Genomic DNA, 19,896 nt, shown 5'->3' with positions numbered 1-19,896 from the left:
TTTTGAACTTGTTTCCTAACACTTAGCAGAGTTGAACACATAAGTAATTAATAAATATTCTTTCTCTTATCATATAATCATAAATAAAATCCAAATGGACACAACTGCATGAGAAAGTAGAATTCTCAAGGCACTTCCATTTATGAATAATATTGTACTCTCAGAAACTCATCCTCAATGAGATATGAGCCTACTATTTCACAGGAAAATCCAAGTGAATTTTGCCTAGATTGAAGCATATAGTTGGATTAAAAGTCCATTATTAGTCTTTAAGTATCTATCCCTGGAATAGGTATTTTAAACAGTCCAATGAGCTGAGAATAGAAATGAAAGAATAAAGTGGGTTCAGTCACATGAGAATGTGGTACTTTCAATACCCAAAATTTCTTGCTGCCAAACAATCCATATTTTTTATATGAATGTTCACCATATTATGGTATAGGGTTGAGAACTCCACTCTCATTGGACTTGACTTTCCTTCCTACCTTTTATAATCTAGCCAACTCGGTTTTCTGTTCCTCACACAAAATATTCCAACTCCCATCTTTAGGTCTTTCTACTAAATAGCCTTCCTCTCTGCCCCTCCATATTTGGAATACCTTGTCTCCGCAAACTCCATCTCATAAAATCCCTCTCTTTCTTTAAGATATAGTTCAAATACCACCTTCTATATGAAAATTTTCCAGAACCACCCCAACTACTAAGGTCCTCATTTCCTAACTATCTTTATTTAACTGCTTTGTAGTAATAGTTATTCTCTTTATATTTATTGTGTCTATATTTAATTATGCACTTATTTTCTTCATTATGAGCAGAAATTGTTTCATTCTTTATTTTTATATCACAGCATTTAGGGCAGTGCCTAACATATAGCAAGACCTAATAAATGTTTCTTGATCAAACATCATGATTTCTTAAGATTCAAAATCATGTGTGATTCAAAGTAATTATGAATAGTGGGTACAAGGAGTCTACATTTCTGCGTTATCAGTGATGATTTTCATGAAAAGTGACATAAAAACATCATTTGCATTACACATGACTGGCAAAGGGTAAAGTCTAATTATAGAACAGAACAAAAATGTGAAAGCATTACACTGGTAACACATGAAATTTTAAGAGGTAAGTCACAGGAAGGTCCCCAATGACATGGGCAAATGGTTTTGAAGGATTAATAGAAGGACATAGGCACAAGACAATTATGCATAGATTCTTGCTATACAGTTCTAGCTATACAACTTGATAAAATAGCTACATGAAAGAGATAACTAGTCCTTCAGATCATTAACATTTACTTATAAGTTCAGAATTCTTCATAATAATTGAGATTACTGAGCTTCAGGCTGCTGAATGAACTATTTAGCCACTCAATCTGAAGTTAGATAGTTAGAAGCAGATCATAGCTTCTATGAACCTACAATCCAGACTTAGTTTCCTGCCATGATAATGCATTATTTGAACATTTAGGCTCACTCAGATCCAGATGCAATTAACTACCTTTATTCACAAAAGCTAAGAGAAAACAAGCATGAAAACAAACTGGGGTAACAATAAGTTAGTAAAGCTAAAAGGCCTAAAATGAAACAATTGTTTCTACATCCAAATACTCCCAGAAACACAGGCAGTTACAATAAGGGTGATAGGAAAAGATCTTGAAAGTGCCTCTTCCTAAGACATTTTGATTCCTACATAGAGCCTCATTGTCCAAATGAAAGCCAGATAATGTGGTTTTAGTTTTACATAGACAACTGAAACAGTTTTGTTTGGACAACAAACAAAAGACGCAAAAAGGAAATCCATGTTTATATATATATATTTTTATTCACATTTCAATGGGACTTTCCCAGATTGATGTTTCCTTGCTATCAAAGTACCCTTGACAATCTTTGCATAATATGAAATGTGGTTTTAATAAAAAGTTCCTACATAATACTATCTATATTATAAATTGAATAAACTGTTCACCACCTAAACTCTTATCACAATGATATGTAGATGATAATACAATGATGTTGTAGATAACATAGTAAAAATTCTGCCCCATAGGCTATGTATGCCTTCTTTATCTGCTCTTTGTATTAACTTACTCCTCACTGGACCAAAACTTTCTCTTCTAAGGGGATATTTTACCAACTGCCTTCAAAAGCATTAAAGCATAGGTAAAAAGTACTATAATACACAAAGGCAGTCCAAATTCACAGAATGATTTTACCACAAATGTGATAATTAATTATATACTCATCAATAAGAAAGGCACTTCCTAAGTAATAGAAATCTAGCAAAAGATACAATTCCTTAAAAAAAAATTCTCCACAAAGCATAATTTTAGCTCATTACAATCAGTCTACTGTAACTACTTCCGTCTTATAACCAAAATTAAACTACATATTCCAGTGAGGTGAAGTAGCCCACATATGTAATCTCTGTTACTAGGGAAGGCTAAGGCTAATGGATAACTTAGAAACTAGAGGTATTTTTTATTAATATTCATTTCTCTGCTATTTCTTTTTGGGGGAGGGAGATAATTTTAGGTATGATTTATTTGTTTAATATGGGCATGTTAAGTAATGGGAATGGGAGAATAACTAGTGCTATTTTGTATCCTACTGGGAAAGGATAAAAATGGATGGCATTTCAAAATATTTCTTCCCCTCAAGTACTCTGATATTTCATCCTACAGTATGGAGGTAACTACATTCTTAAAGACTATAGTATGTCAGGTTTTATTTCACAAGTACACATCTAGAGAACTTTAGTAGATCTGTTGTCTCACTAAATGGGGATAGGATCTTCACCAGAAGATGGGCTGTCAGGCAATATTTTTTAATCACAGCAACTTGAGAAATCATCTATCTGCTGTTGTTGTCGTTATTCTTTGTCTTTTGTTCTTAAAGAACATGGCATGCAAATAATTTGGATTTAAGTGAAAGAGGGCTGTGCAAGGTCACCTACCTCACTTTCCCCTCCAAAGCCATCTGGGTCCGCTGGCCAGATGTAGATCAAGACAACTGGAGATAATTTGTTATAATGTGGATTATCAGATATAATATGTTGATCAGGTTTATCTGCTAGTGTTGATGGAAAGACTTCCTTATACCAATGAAACCAGAGATTGCTTAGCCTCACCATTATTTTATCTATAAACTCTTATTTGCCCCACTCATAAAACAAGGGACTCTCTTAATTTAGGTAACTTCCTCAGATACAAATAAAGGAAAGGATCCCTGGTGACTATTTTAATGCACTCTTATATATAATCCTAACAAAACATATTTTCCCCCTATGGACAGTTTATCAATCTAGGCAACTTTTAATTTTTATAAGGCAATCTAAGATTCTATGGGAAAGTAGGTGATCCAATAAATACAATGCCAGGCCTTGAGTGAGGAAGACTTATCTTCCAGAGTTCAGATTTGGTCTGAGACTCTGGCCAAGTCACTTAAATCCTGTTTGCCTCAGTTTCCTCATCTGTAAAATAACCTGGAGAAGGAAATGGCAAACCACTCTAGTATTTTTGCCAAGAAAACTGCAGATAGAGTCATAAAGTCATGAAAAGTCAGATATAACTGACAAATGACAACACTATGCTTTCTATATAAAAAAGGCATTTAATTTAGAAAATATGACAATAATTCTTCATTCACCAATTCTGCATAGTATGACACAACTCTAAGCACCTTCTCTTAAAAATAATAGAAGTGTGACTAACTACAACAAGGGGTCAGCAAATGGAATACTAATCCTCAAATCAAAAAGTCCTGAGTTCAAAATAGATCTCACACTCACTAGCTGTGTGACTAGGTGAGTCACTTGACTTTTTTAGCCCAAATTTCCATATTTGTAAAATGGAGATAATAACAGCTCTCAGGGTTGTTATGAGAATAAAATGCCATTTATAAAGTACTTTGCAAACCTCAAAGGGCTATATAAATATTAGTTACTATGATTTTTGTTAGCATTTTCATTATGTCAACTAATAAGATATCTGAATTGACATGTTTTACCTATTTTTAGAATGTTTCATCTTGAGGAAGTCTACTAAAACTGCCTTCAATGAAGTGATTTACTTAAGATTACATAGATAATTAGTGGCAGACTAGATCCTAAATCTGCTGGCTCCAAATCCAAAATTCTCTCCATTTATCACTTTTGCTTCCACCATTAGGACTAGAAAAAAATGCATTTGGTGATCAAGAAATAAAATCTTAAAGGCATAATGTCTGGTACCTTCATATTTATTTCATATTTTAACTAGCAGCAAATAAGCTCTGTATCACTAGCTAAAAAGAACAGATGCATTAGTTGCCACCTCTCTTTACCAAAACCCCACAATAGTACCTCACTTGATAAGAGATCGGAGGAAAAGGGGGGGTAATTTTTTTTTTATTTAAAAAGGTATTTTACCATATTTTTGATATTTTTAAAAGATATTTTACATCAAAAAGGGACAAAAAAATAATGCTAAAATATTTCTATTACTGTCCAATCCTTTCAAAAACTTTTTGACTATTCAGCAAGAATACAAAAAAAAAGTGCAAAGAAAGGCCTAATCTTTCTTCCATTGGCAAAATAAAAAAAAAAAAAAAAAAAAAAAAAAAAAAACAATCTTAGTGGTTCATAACACAAATTCTATTGGATTTAAACCCTCTTGCCCCTAATTGGCCTAAGGCATTCTGAGAAATGATAGCTTCTGAAATTCTATGAACAATTCAAACTCAAAATTGCTTGGGCTATTGGGAACAATAAACACTATATGAGGGTCCAAATGCCACGTTTTGAAATTCTATTATACAGTCAACCTGGAAATTACTTGGGAAACTAACAATGAATGCCATCAGAAGGGTCAAAGGTTTCTGTTGTAATAAAATAGTTATACAATTCATTAAAATTTTCCCTGAAGAAAATCTTCAATAAAGTAATTTTCATAATATAAACCTTTTGAGATGGAAGAATTCATAATTATATAGATATTTTCTTTATTAATGACATACAGTCTAATAGACCTGGCCTGTATATGCTTCTAAGAGGAAAAAGAAAGCCAACTATAGCTATACAAGTATAGAAATGAGATTTTTCTACAATGGTGTCGCTTCTGAATAATAGTATAATTAATGACTAATGGAAATGAAAAGAATAGAAGGCATTTTAGCTATTCTTCAGTATGGGATCAAATAGTTTTATTACAACTTAAAGCACCAAATCTTAAAGAGTTAGTAGTAAACTCATGGGCTATCTAGTCCAATCTACCTAACACATGAGATTTTCCGAAATATGTACAACAAAAGTGAAATATGAATGCTGACATATTGTGAACAGAAAATAAACACATGTAGACACAGACACAGACACAGACACACAGAGACACACACACACACACACACACACACACACAGAGTTAAAAGTCACAATTAGCTATTGTCCTAAGTTTCTAATGCTGGAATTAATGATCATAAAACATGAATATTCCAAATACTGGGAAATATTATTTTGCTTAAATTCATAATATAATGTGTAAAAGCTTTTTTAAACCCTTTTCTAAGGGAAATAAAAAAGATCATTGTGATTAAATATCTTTATAAAACAAACTCAACCTTGAATGTGTGTGTGTGCATGCATACATGCATGTATACCTACATATATGTACATGTGTGTATATGCATGTTTACATGAGCATGTGTATATATGCATGCACACTTGTATGTGTCGTGTATGTGTGTGTGTGTGTGTGTGTACTGCACAATTTAGTGCAGTAAAATAAAAGGTGCCTGATCATTTCCTTTAAAACACCAAACTGCATTATTTGTAAATATTAAGAATGAATAGCTAGTATAATATATTGAGGGAAGGGAAAGGGAAGAGAATAAGACTATATGTCAGGAAATATGTTAAGTATTTTACAAATTTTATATTACTTGATCTTTACAATAACCCTGTGAGGAAGGTGTTGTTATTGTCCCCATTTTACAGTTGAAGAAAATGAAGAAAAAAGCTTTACCTTTAGATCACAATCCTCTTTCTCTCTCTCTCTCTTTTTTTTTCTGAAGCAATTGGGATTAAGTGACTTTCTCAGGGTTACACAGCTAGGAAATGGTAAGTATCTGAGACCAGATTTGAACTCAGGTCCTCCTGACTTCAGGGATGCTGTTCTATCCACTGCGCCACTTAACTGCCCCTAGATCACAGTTCTTCCAGCTAAGTGGTCCTGGGAAAACCTGAGTCCAAATTTAGCCTCAAACACTTAGTACCAGTTCAATTCTTAACAAGTTACTGAACCTCTTTTCTTCATTTTCTTCAACTGTAAAATGTATTTTTTTTTAAAACATACCTTGGTTGATTTTAATAATCATTATGATTAATAAGCTATTATTTATTAAAAAGTATTTGTTACAATATCTAGCACATAGGAGGTTCTATATAAATGTTCATTCCTTTCCCTTCCCTCTTTCATCAGTCAACATGTCATTCAGATGTTGAAATTTTTGGAAGAAATGAAACCACTACTAAAAATTTTAAGTGTATGTAGGCAAAGAAAATTTAATCAGTATGTTTCCTATAAATTGTTGACTTTTACAATTATTCTCTACCTTAATAGATGGAAGAAAATAGGTATAAACTATGCCTTACCTTCCACACTAGGAGAGGGGAAAGTTATCATCATGAGAACAGGTAAAATCATAACTCCATCAAACATTGTATAACTGTAGGAATAAAGAAAGAAATGTAAGCATGTATACATTTGAACTTCAGATAAAAGCTGTGCTTTTTTGCATTTTCTAATTCATATACCACAAATCCAACTTCCTAGTATAATGAGGATATTTCCTCAACCTGACTATATACAATGTGTCTTGGTATAATGAGGTTATTTTCTCAACCTGGCTATATACATGTGTCTTAGAGTAACTTTAAGTCACTAAGACTTTTCAGGCACCCACTATAATGAAAGAAGGCAGTACAAAGTGTCCAATCTTGACATTCAGAACTATCCTTATGCATCCCAATGATCACCTCTTATTTCCAAATTTCCCTCTACTTCTAAAAAAGTATTTTCTTTCAGTCCACCTGCATTGGATCTAGGGCTTAACAGATTATCTGAATAATTCAAGAATGCTCTCCATCTCTCCACCAGGAAATCCCTGGTTTCCTTCCAAACACAGATTGAGGTACCCTTTTTTCCAAATACACTTTGTATTTATTCTTTATGTACTTATATATGAATATGTCTGTATCTCCCCTTTTCTCCCTCTCCCTCCTTCTTCCTTCCCCACCTGCCCTTCTCTTTCTTTATCTTGTGTGAAAGATTTTGAATTTTTCAAAGTGTTCATCCACTAGATAAACATTCCCAAATAATAAGAGCCAATGATTGTGTAGTCCTTTCAAGTTTGGAAAATGATACATACATTATATTTGGGGTGGAGGATGGGGGACATGGACAAGAGTGGCTCAGGATGAACAGGAATGGATGAGTTGCAAAATGCATTAATGCAGAGAGGTTCCAAATGAATGAGATCATAGATTCATCTGGGTAACTTAGTAATTACCCAGTGAAGAAGGTGATATAATACCCCATTTACATTTTACTTGCTTACCATCACACAGCCAATAAGTATCTGGAGGCAGAATTCAAACCCAAGTTTTTCTTAACCCCATAGACCAGGAACTTTTATTCTAAAAGCATACTATTCAAGCACAAATGAGCCATCTATTTTGGGTATAAAATTAAAAATTAATATTTAAAAGCCTGAATAGCAAAACTAAATAGTTCCACTAACTTCAAAAAGAAATTAAATGAATAATATTAGGTCAAATGCTTTTATTTCTTTTTCTGAAGGAAGGCAGAAGACTTTCTGCTTCCACATTTTTTAGCTAACTATTATTCACCTTCCAAACAGAGATTATCCAGAAGAAAATTAATAAAGGACAGATGAAAACTTAATGTTTTAAAAGTATGAAATTGCATGTCTATCAAAAAGGAAAAGAGATTACAGGGTTCTTCAAGGAATCTTTGTAGGAATAATTTTGAAACTGGTGTTGGTGTAAGCCTCCACTGTCATTTCTTCAATTTTCTAATTTAAGATTTTGAAAGTACAATTTAAATGACTGGTCTGCCAAAGAGTAAGAAAATCAGTGAGCTTGCTAACAATAATCCTGTAAGTACTTTATTTTTAAAATATAACTACTATAAAATCAGAACCTATAAAGATCTTTCCTGAAAACATGGTTGCATTGACATCAGTCTCATTTACAATTACTCATGTCACCTTTCCCCAATTTTCCCAGAGGAAAGTGAAAACTCTACTTTATCCAAGTACTTGATCCCTTGGTTCCTCAGTTTGTCTCTATCTTTGGAGATCTCTGATAGCTTCTCCTCCATCTCATCTACTGTCCCTCTTGATCATTTAACTGGTCTTAGTATATATCTGAAGACCAAGGCTCTGCTATTTGTTGTATTTCTTAAAGAGAATCCTATGATTCTTGGTACTGGTTTACAAAACTAACCTTTTCTATTGGTTTTTAAGAAGAATTGCTTTTGTTACTGTGACTCTGTACTGATTTGTCAACCTTCACTCACACATCATGGGCCACAAGTCTTCATATGAAAAATATTTACTTTGACTTGATCACCTTTGGGTTTGTGACAATGTCCAAAACATTTGACTGTTGGAAGAGCCTATAAATCTGCTGAAAATCATAATCTCTGCAGTCTTAGCTTTGTGCCTTTATTATGATCGTACATGAAAAGGAAATGTTGGGAGGAATCCCTTAGTTAAAAGAGAAAGAAACCCCTTCTAAAAAGACATTAGGGATGAGGAGGGAGATGGACATTATTGTTTCATAAGCAAAAATCAACCATCACATTTTTTTTATCCCACAAAGGCAATAAAAAAAAAAAAAAAAAAAAAAACATTCCCCCAAATGCCTTCCACCAAGGCTGGTTAGTTATTATTATGCTCCACCAAAGAACCAAAAATAAAACACTAATTTAGACTCTTGAAAACAAAGACAAAAGTAGATACAGATTTTACTCCCCTATGCTATCTAGCTCAGCCTAATCTACAGTGTTCAGATAGCTGAAAGTCTGCCAAAATTTTTGGAAAAGATGTCAAGATCTCTTGCCGGTTGCCATTTTGTTCTAGAGAATGGAGTTGCTGCTGTTAGCTGGGTAATTCAGCTAGTTTAAAAATAATCCTGCAAAAAGGAAAAGCATTTTGAAATAAATGTCCTGATCAGACTGTGATCAAAATCCTCATTGCCTTTAAGTCCCAACTTTTGACCTTCAAGGTTTTATTTCTACATAAAACAAATGACTAAAAATACCAGATTTCCCCTCAAATCCTTCAGTATCATCTTACTGAGTGGTTTCAACTGAGGAATGAAATTTGAAATTATGGCATAAAAATGAACAGCCCATACCCCTTTAGTCAATAATTTCACTGCTGGCCATCTACTCTTGATGAGGTCAAAAACAGTAAGACTCAATAAGTACCAAAATATTAATAGCAACACTTTTGTGGCAACAAAAAACCAGAAGCAAGATGGATGTGCATGAAACAACTGGTATCTAAATGTAATGGAATTTTTTGTGTATGTGCATTAAATAAGAAATTCAGAAAAATATGGAAATGTTTATACAAATGACAGTAAATAAAATAAGAACCAGATAAGCAATATACATAACAAAAAAAAAATTAGAAGACCACTAGAAGGAAGCCAAAATTCAGAGAAATTGTTATAACTAATCTAACTACCAAATATAAGACAAAGAAACTTATATACCATTCTCATGGATATTAATCATAATAGTAATAACAGGAACTAGAATTTATAAAGGATCATGAGCTTTACAAAGCACTATGGACCTTATCACATCTGATCCTTACAATGACCCTCCCTATGACACAGATGGTTTTTTTTTTTTGGTGGAAACTGAGGCAAATATTAAATAACTTGGATGTGAACACATAGCTAGTAAGTGGCTCAAGTAGCATCTGAAATCAGGTTTGTTCTGCTTCTAAGTTCAATACTCTCTTTTATCCACTGTACCAACTAATTTCCTTGTAGAAATATGGTAGTGAAGAGTACTAGAAAGACAGATTGGCAGGTCACAGCCTTTCAAACGTTTTTCCTTATTACAAACAAGAGATAGATTTCAGTGGGGTATATAATCAAAGGAAAGTCATACTCTGGTAAAAAGGGTGTAAAATAAAATTAACAAAAAAATAAAAATATGAGTTGAATGGAGCAGGGGAGAGAGCACTAGAGTTGGAATAAGAAAGATTCATCTTCATGATTTCATATCCAACCTCAGACAGTTAATAGCTATGTAACCCTTGGCAAGTCACCTAATCCAGTTTACCTCAGTTTACTCATCTGTAAAAGAACCTAGAGAAAGAAATGATAAAATACTCCAGCATATCTTTTCCAAGAAAACCCCAAAATCAGAAATGAAGAGATACAACTGAAATAACAGAAATACCTAATATATATTTGTAAATTTATTACATTTTTATTCCCCTTTCTTGATACAAGTTCCTTGAAAGTCAAGATTCTTTCCTTTTTGTCCTTAACTGCTTCTTTAGCACACATTAGGCACTAATGTCTAATGGATAAGAGGTTGGCATAATTCCTGAAGTTCTACCAAAGTATCTTTTTCTGGAAATTTGTTGTACCCCAAATATTTATGGGTTCTGTCACTCCAAAACCAGTTCAAAAGCTTTATCTGGTGTTAATATGAGAAAAGCTTGGAGGAGCTCAGATAGAAACATGTCTATTCTCCATGATCTTGGCTCCACCCCAGTTGGCATAATTTCTGTCATACTGTGGCACTTCCTTTCAGAACTACTTTAAGAGCATATTACTCCCTTTCTCCTTTCTGACCTTCATCATGTTAATATCATACCTCAGCTACATTCTCAAACCTGGAACCTCCTCACCTTGGAACAGTCATCCATCCGTACTGCATCCTTCTAACTTTGGAACATCCATCCTTATGCTAGGCCCCTTCCCTCATTAAAGTTTTTCTCAGGGTCTCCATTTGGGGGAAGGACCTTCGGTCAGCCTAATTTCATTTTCCTTTCTCCTGTACTTCTGACTTCCCAGGGATCTCAACACCATTATAATGCTGGTATCTTCACCACTCTCTTCCCCCTTCTCATTTTTACTCTGTGTATGTGTATATGTATGTATGTATGTGTGTCTGTATATTGCCTTCTTCATTTGAATATAAGCCCCTCAAATTATCTTTTGTTTTACCTCTATTTGTATCTTTAGGACTTAGCACACAGTAAGTATTTAATAAATGCTTGTTTCCTTGCCTTGTTAACTTCTCAATAGTAGATCATAAATACTTCCAAGAAATCAAAAATAGTTCTCCCCCAAGAAAGTATAGATATCTCTAGACTTAATGTGTCCTTTTCAACATGGTATTATTTCCTGCACTGCCCTAGTCTCATTCTCTTGAGAGACATAATGCTCCCATGGTACTCTACTAAAAACAGATCCATTACCAGGGCAGGAGAGATAAAGCTGCTTTCCAAATCCCATGGTACTCTTCATGCTCCATTTATAGATCACACTGATACTCAGTTTAAGGAACTTACATTTCACTCAATTTCTAACATGTGTGGGCTTGAGACCAAGCTTGGCACTTCTCTTACTTGTCAGAATTTACAGCTGGATAAAGCCACAAGATATATCTCATACATTACTAAATAATCATCATAACACATTTTGATACAGGTCAGAGAATATGCAGCACTGCAATCATCTCTGGAACTCAGGGCAGGAGCCAAAAGAACAGACCCTGATACTCCACCAGAAAACAAGATGATGTCTCTGAAACTTAAACCTGTCAAGAACTTGCCCCAACTCTCATCTCCAACTCCATCTCCACTCCCCTTCATGGTTCCCCACTATTTGCTTTGACATAATACCCTTCCCTGACATTTCTTCTCACCAAACAGAGCGACACAAAACTAATTTACTCTGGGAAGACTTCCTAGATTAACTTCAATCTTTCTCTCATCATTCAAAAATGCTATATCTCCCTAGCATTTGAGTACCATTTTCTACTATTCTATTTTGCATTGCCTATGCATTATAATAATTCTCAGATCATGTCTGCCCCAGATACTGTCTATAAGCAGATATTTAACCTCTCAACCTCAGTTTCATCATTTGTAAAATGGGGATAATAATAGTGCCTACTCAAAAATGAGGAGCAAATGAGAGAACAGAAAGTGCTTTGTGAAACACAAATCATTGTAGTCATCCTATGCCTCTCTTTAGTTATCGTAACTTGAGAATGCTAGATATTTTTACATCTGGATAAGCACTATGATAAAGATAGATAGATGAAAAATCATATAGATTATTAGGGATTATGAGAAAGAGACAGATGGAAAACACTATATAGACAAATTGACCGTGAGCTGGTCACAATCTTTCTGAATCAGTTTCCTCCTCTTTAAAATAAGAATAATGATAGTGGGGCTGCTTAATTGACTAGAGTTGTTGCAAAAAAAGGCCTCAGTAGCCATAAAGCAGTATATAAAGAGCTCAATTCCTTGATATTATAAATAAGTATATTAAGACCCAAAGAATAATTCACCCAAGTTTCTTTTGAGCAAAGATCCTGTTTTCCACTCTTTTAATGTCCTTACATAGCACCTGTTAAAATTAAATGGACTTATTTTCACTCAAATAGTTACTGGCTTATATCCAGGGGTGTACTGAAGCCAACTTGGACTGACTTTCGTCTACTGTTAAATTTTCCATTTCAGCATTTATGGCAAATTCAACAAATCATGATATGATTTATTGTTTAATGTTAATAATAACAGATTAAACTTAAAAGTGAATCCTGCCTACATTTTACACATATACACATACTCAGAAATCCAGTTCTTAAAATTTACCATATAATCACCTTCTTACTTATCTCTTTAGAAATTTATATCAGTATTTTTAAAAGAAAATGATCAATATTTAGATGTGTATATGATACTTCTACTTAATTTGATATTTGTAGAAAAAAGCAATTTCCTCTTTTTAATTAAATTTCATACTTTCAAACACTGTTTTTGTTATACTGAACAAGTCACTCACTTCCTTAAGCCTGAATAATTATAAAACAGAGAAGTTATACTTGATGGTCCCTCCCATCTCTAGATCTATGCTTTTATAATCCAACACAGTTCAGTAGATTATAAGCCTCCTGAAGGAAGGGACAGTCACAGTTTTGTAATTATATTTGCAGAACAGTCTCTTGAACTTAGGAGACACAATAAATGTCTATCAATTGACTTATACTAGTGCTATTCTGAAACCTATCTTGGATAGAACACTATAACTGAGTCAAATAATTATATCCAACATCCATTATATTTGCATCTGGAATAATGAAAAGGACTGGTGTTGACAAAAAAAAAATTTTTAGCATAAGGTGAGACCAGGTAAATCTTTATCTTTTTTCTCTTTGAAGGCAAATATGTCATCTGTTTTATTTGATTTCTTTGAGGAAGGAAATAACTACAATTTAAAGCCTACACAGTATCTTTAATTATGCCCACCCAATGGTTTAAGTGAAAGAAGCATACTTTAGTCCTGAAGAAAAAAACCTGGTCAGCTTCTCTGTGTTTCCAAACATCCCCCTTAATAACAAAACTCAAGGAAAGGATTAGGAAACTAAAGAAGTGGCAGAAATGAAACTAATCCCCAATCTGAGGGTTCAACTCTTTTACATAGGATTGGACAAATCAATTCTATTTGATCAGATACTTTCTTATGAAGGCAAGAGTTAATATTTTATTCCTAATGCAGTTTCAGTTTCTAAAGAGTTGAGTTTTTATATTGTGCCAAGAAATACAGTATTAGGAGGGGAATGAAGTTCCAGGAGAGGTTATTGAAATTTTTTGAAAGAGAAACAGATTTTCATCTTTTAAAACTGTATCAATAATCTTTATCCATTACTTGTAGTTCTACTTAAAAAGTGATATAGAATGAGTTAATTTTCTCTTCCACATGACAGCCCTTCAAACATTTTAAAACCGCTATCATGTCTCATATGGACATGAAGTCCTTCCAGAAGGACTATTCTAACCTAAAAACAGATCTCTCAACCATTCTTCACATTACATGGTCTCCAGTTCACACAAAACAAGAGAGAAAGAAGGACTCTGTGATAGTTCAAACAAAAACTGAGTTAGGTTTTCTAATAGCTAAATCACCCTTTTGACTAACTTAGGGAATGAGGTCCCAGAGTCAATTTTCAGGTGTAGTTGCCCCACCTGAACAGTCAAATTAACTTTTATAATCTCAATATTTGAAAATTCTTTTACCATATGCAGACCATATGGTTGTCCCTCTTAAATTTCATTGTATAGATTTCTGCCCCTCAATCCAATCTATCCATTTTTTTAAAATCTTGATTTTAAAAAGAATTAGCTATTTGACTCAATTACGTATAAATTCAAATTTTATCAGTATTACATCTAAGCATACTTCTCTCCAAACTATCCTTAAAAAGGTGTCTACTTTAAAAAACAAGATGCAAGCCAGCATATGCTAACCTATTAAGATTCAAAGGGTGTGGTTCTCTTAATACTTCCAAATTCTCCTAATAGCCTTTTTATTCAATCCACTAGCATATCATGAAAAACTGGAAAAACATTCTTCCCCTTATTCACCATTCCAGAAATGGAAATCACTGGAACAGTTAAGTTGTACTGGTTCTCAGTACACTGTACTCAGCATTTGAAATGCTGAGACGGCTGACACCATCTCAATTGACTACAAGGTCACCACAGGAGGCAGTAAGCAAGAGTTCAAGTATTCCTTAATGTCTGCTATCACTCTTGCACCTTGAGAATTCTGCTGGTACATTTACCTTAAAATGAATCAACTGAAAATTGGGAAGGATAAAAAAGGAAAGACATCTTGTTTTCCTTATACTTTTCTGGATCTCTTTTACTGGTAGGCTAAGGAAGTTTTAATCATCTTCTCCAGGCTATTGATGGAAAGAGGGAGGAGAAGTAGCTTCTGTACTTTCAATAAATTGATAGGATCACATATCTAGAACTCAACCAGGCCTCAGAATTCTATTTTATAGACAGCTCTTGTAGGATAGGTGATTTGCCCAAGGTCATATAAGGAGTTAAACGTCAGGTGAGATGTGACCCTGTCCTCTAATTCTGAAGCCAGAAGACTTAATTTTTGTTTTTTTTATTTTCTGTCCCACCTCATTAGTACAAAATTCCTTTCCTACTATTTAGTAACTCCATCAAAAAAGAAATTGTTAGTTTGGCATGACTTCTTCATATACTCATGCTGGCTTACTTTTTGACATTCACAAACCATCTGTTTAATAATCTGCTCTTGAATTTTGCCAGTGATTGACATTAAGCTTAGTGGTCTATAGGCTCCATAATTCCCTTTGCCCTACACCTTTCGAAAACTGGGACATTTGCCACCCAACTTCTGGCATCTCTCCTGTCCTTCAAATTTCTCAAAGATCACTAAGAGTAGTTTTGCCATTGCCTGAGATATATAATTCATTTTTGTCTGGAGAACTGAACTCTTTTGAAGACAAATATATGTTCTTATAATCTTTCTCACCATCTTTGGCCATAAATCTCTTTTTCTGTGGCTCTTACGCTTTCTGGTTTGAAGACAGTTTGTCCTTGAAGGGATATACAATCAATAGGTAGAATTATTCAACATTTTAAACTTTTTTCTACACTCCCCAAATACTATTTCAATCCTTCCCTTGATCATCTTTCTACTCCAAAAATACTTTTAAAAGCTGTTTTCTTCAAAATCTGTTACAAATGTGCTTACTCTAGATTTTATCATTTCTAATACAATACTTAGAAGTTTCTGATACAGTTCCATCTTCATCATATATCCCTTGCTTCCATCGTGTGTGTGTGTGTGTGTGTGTGTGTGTGTGTGTGTATGTGTGTGTGTGTGCGCGCGCGCTCTAGGTACCTCTTCTCTCCCCACCTCCTCCACACTCACTCATCTCCCCAGTTTACTTCAGCCAAGTACTATATCTCATTTCTAGCCTGTCAAATATAATATTTTGTGTATTGTTTTTGCCTCTTTTTAAGAATGTTTGAAGGGAAAGTAACTAGCATTCTTCACTGATGTGGCCAAAGTGCCCTAATAATTCTACTTCCCCAAAATAAAAGGAAAGCACTAACTTCAGGACAATTACACAAATTTTTAGTCTAAAGTTAGGTTAGAAGATAAGAGATATATTCTGGGGATAAAGCTTGAGTTTCTGTTTTAAAAACAACATCTAAACAACTGCCACATCCTACGTGTGACCAAAGTAGCCATTCCCAAAATGACTTTGCAGTCCAAGGTTATATTTAATCAGACCTCAGCATCAGCTGGTTTCCAACACACTGGGCACTGATGAGATGAAGTAAGAGAGGGATGCACCAGTAATAGACACAAAGTAAACTCCCAACTGGAAGCACCATACCATAAAAATGAATGCAAAACCTTTCAAATGGCTCAGGAATAGCCCACTAAATAATACATTTTTTCTCCTTAACACTCTACTGGTTGAAATGTTGATTCTCAAATTGCCATTGCTTGGTTTTATATAGGCTTTAATAGTGCCTGGGGTCTTTGTATCCAGAGTTTCAGGGGATTAGCATATAATTTTATCTTACATGATTGATGAATACAAATGGTTTCTTGGACACATTCTACTGTGTTGAAATCCAGCCCTTGGATCCGCTCATCCTGCACTTATCGAGAATGATTACAGATTGTTTCAGAGAAGTGGAGGATTCAGCTGAAAGAGTTACATTATAAAACATTCAAACCATGTCATGAGAGACAGTTGAAGACACTAGGGATGCTTAAACTAGGAAAAAGATTAAAGGGGGAAGAGGATGATAACTGTTTTCAAATATTTGAAGGGCAGCCAACATGGAAAAGAGACTGAATCAAGGATGAGTAACTCACATTATCCAAGACCCTTTCCCACATATTTGCCTTTCTTTGAGGCAAATATCATTCACTATTTTACAGATTTGGACGTGTAATAATTTCATAGTTATGCCACAGGTTCTCCAATTTGTATATCACATAAACACCTGAGTACATACACAGAACTAATAACCAGAAGAATCAACACAAGGCAGAAGCAGATATTCTAACTAAATATCACTTCTTTCCAATAAATCCTACCACCTCTTAATAATTTTTTTTAGTTGATCTTATGGATAGAAGTAGGAAAAAATAGGTAGAAGCTATAAGAGGAAGATTTATGCTCAATATAAGACAAAACTTTCTCACAATACTCAATCAATAAATGTTTTTTAAGCATTTGTTCTGGGACAGACACTGTGTGAGGTGCTAAGAATATATACACAAAAGTGGAACTGCTGAGGTGTAACTAATATAACCCTTGAGGTTACAAGTATAACCAAGGTTACAAGTGTAATACTTGAGGGTCCCTGTCTTTCAAAGAGAAAGACAATATACATGACAAGTAGGTGGCACAGTGGCATTCAAAAGAGGCCAATTAAAAGAAAATAGTCTGAAATGAGGTTCAGATTAACATTACTAACTGTTCAATTAACATAAACTAGGAGACTAATTCAAGAAATACTATGCAAGTGATTGGGGAGAGGGAGAAGGGGAAGAATCATATGATTTCCATGGTTATCAACTTAAGTGACTTTTAGAATGATGTCTCAATTACTGACATGCATATCTCACAGTTGCTTTGAATAAATAGTATACTTTATCTCATAATTCTCCTTCCCTTCCCCTAGACTGCTGGGCAGCAAATGAAATATAAAGACAAGCGAAACTTCATAAACAGAAAGGAGTATACATCATTCACAGTTGCACATGGCACTTTCATTAAAACTATGTACTAGGGACAGCTAGTTGGTGCAGTGGATAAAGTACCAGCCCTGAAGTCAGGAGGAGTTGAGTTCAAATTTGACTTCAGAATTTGGAACTATGCTCAAAAAGTTATCAAACTGTGCATACCCTTTGATCCATCAGTGCTACTACTGGGCTTATATCCCAAAGAGATTTTAAAGAAGGGAAAGGGACATGTATGTGCAAAAATGTTTGTGGTAGCCCTTTTTGTAGTGGCTAAAAACTGGAAATTGAATGTATGCCCATCAGCTGGAGAATGGTTGAATAAATTGTGGTATATGAATGTTATGGAATATTGTTGTTCTGTAAGAAATGATCAGCAGGATGATTTCAGAGAGTCCTGGAGAGACTTGCATGAACTGATGCTTAGAGAAATGAGCAGAACCAGGAGATCATTACATACTTCAACAACAATACTATATGATGATCAAGTCTGATGGACATGGCTCTCTTCAACAATGAGATGATCCAAACCAGTTCTAGTTGTTCAGTAATGAAGAGAATCAGCTACACCCAGAGAGAGAACTATGGGAAATGAGTGTGGACCACAACATTGCATTTCCACTCTTTCTGTTATTGTTTGCTTGCATTTTTGTTTTCCTTCTCAGATTTTTTTTACCTTCTTTCTAGATCCGATCTTTCTTGAACAGCAAGATAACTGCATAAATATATATACATATTTTGTATTTAACATCTACTTTAACATATTTAAGATGTAGTGCCATCTAGGGGAGGGGATGGGGGAAGGAGGGGAAAAGTTGGAACAGAAGGTTTTGCAAGGGTCAATGTTGAAAAACTACCTATGCATATGTTTTGTAAATAAAAAGCTATAATAAAAAAATAAATAAATTAATAATAATAATAATAATTGTTATTAACACTTCCTTCTTGTGTGACCTTGGGCAAGTCACTTAACCCCAATTGCCTCAGCAAAACAATAACAACAACAACAATAACTATGTAGTGGAGCATAAAAATGCAGAGAAGCAGAAATACTATGTTTTATGAAATAGTTCTAAAGTGCTTAGTATCACAGTTCCAAGTACTATAGGTGCCTAAAAATATTTATTCCTTTTCATCTTTCCCAAGCACAATGCAGGAAAATTATACTCAATTATAGTCAATAAAGGGGTCCCACAGAAAGGATTAAAAATTAATTGAATGTTAATTTATTCCTAAAGAATTGGTAGGCGAAAGAAAAAAATCACAGAAACACCAAATAATTTTATGAAAGATAATGACAATACTGACAAATGTTTGAAATGCAGTCACAGTAGTCCTTGGGAGAAAATGATTACTGTATCTCTAAATGTTTACATTGACAAAAGAAAATGATCAGGGTAGACGGACTCAGAAAGCAGAATGAAACAATGTTTAGTATATAGCCAAGGTAGGAATTTATTTTGCTTCACTAAACATATTTGTTACAAGGGCTTTTTCCCCTCCATTTCCAATGGGAGAAAGATAAAAAACAATAGCAAACATTTAATAGCACTTTTTGGTTTATAAAGCATTTGAACACTTTTATTTTCAAAACAATCCTGAGAAGTGCTATTTTTATTCTCATTTAACATTTGAGGAAACTTGTTTAGAGTCACACAACCAATAAATTTCTAAGATCGTATTTAAACTCTGGTCTTCCTGACTTCAGGTCTCCAATACTCTATTCATAGCACCTTTCTCCCTAATTGTCTCAAAATATAGATTAATTTAAAATGTAAAATTTAATTGTAAACATAAAAACTATAAACAAAACCAAAATAAGGGAATTTTATCATTTTTCCTTTTTGTTTTTTAACTCAACATGCCTTGGGAGGACAGAGGAAGGGGTGTATGAGATGAAATAAGGTATAACGCCAAGTAAAACTCACTCATAAAGCTCTGTACTTTGCCAGGTTTATTAGATTTAAACATTCACATTTCAGGCAAACTCTTCTACTTATTGTCCTCATATACATTTCATCTTTTACCTCCCTCCATGCCTCT

At 34.0% G+C, this 19,896-nt stretch overlaps 1 protein-coding gene across 1 annotated transcript in view; it reads right to left on the bottom strand.

Moving 5' to 3' along the window:
- ACVR1 (activin A receptor type 1) overlaps window positions 1-19,896 on the bottom strand; it is an 83,248-nt gene that overhangs the window by 63,096 nt on the left and 256 nt on the right. The window contains exon 2 of the mRNA XM_003763877.4: window positions 6,625-6,698. Within this exon, the coding sequence (XP_003763925.1) occupies window positions 6,625-6,691 (67 nt within the window). The 5' untranslated portion in view covers window positions 6,692-6,698. The remainder of the gene's footprint in view (window positions 1-6,624; window positions 6,699-19,896) is intronic.

Source organism: Sarcophilus harrisii, chromosome 3 (genome assembly GCF_902635505.1).
Source record: "Sarcophilus harrisii chromosome 3, mSarHar1.11, whole genome shotgun sequence".
Classification (NCBI taxonomy): Eukaryota; Metazoa; Chordata; class Mammalia; order Dasyuromorphia; family Dasyuridae; genus Sarcophilus; species Sarcophilus harrisii.
Note: the sequence above shows the minus strand (reverse complement) of the source record. Positions and strands in the feature narration are given on the sequence as shown.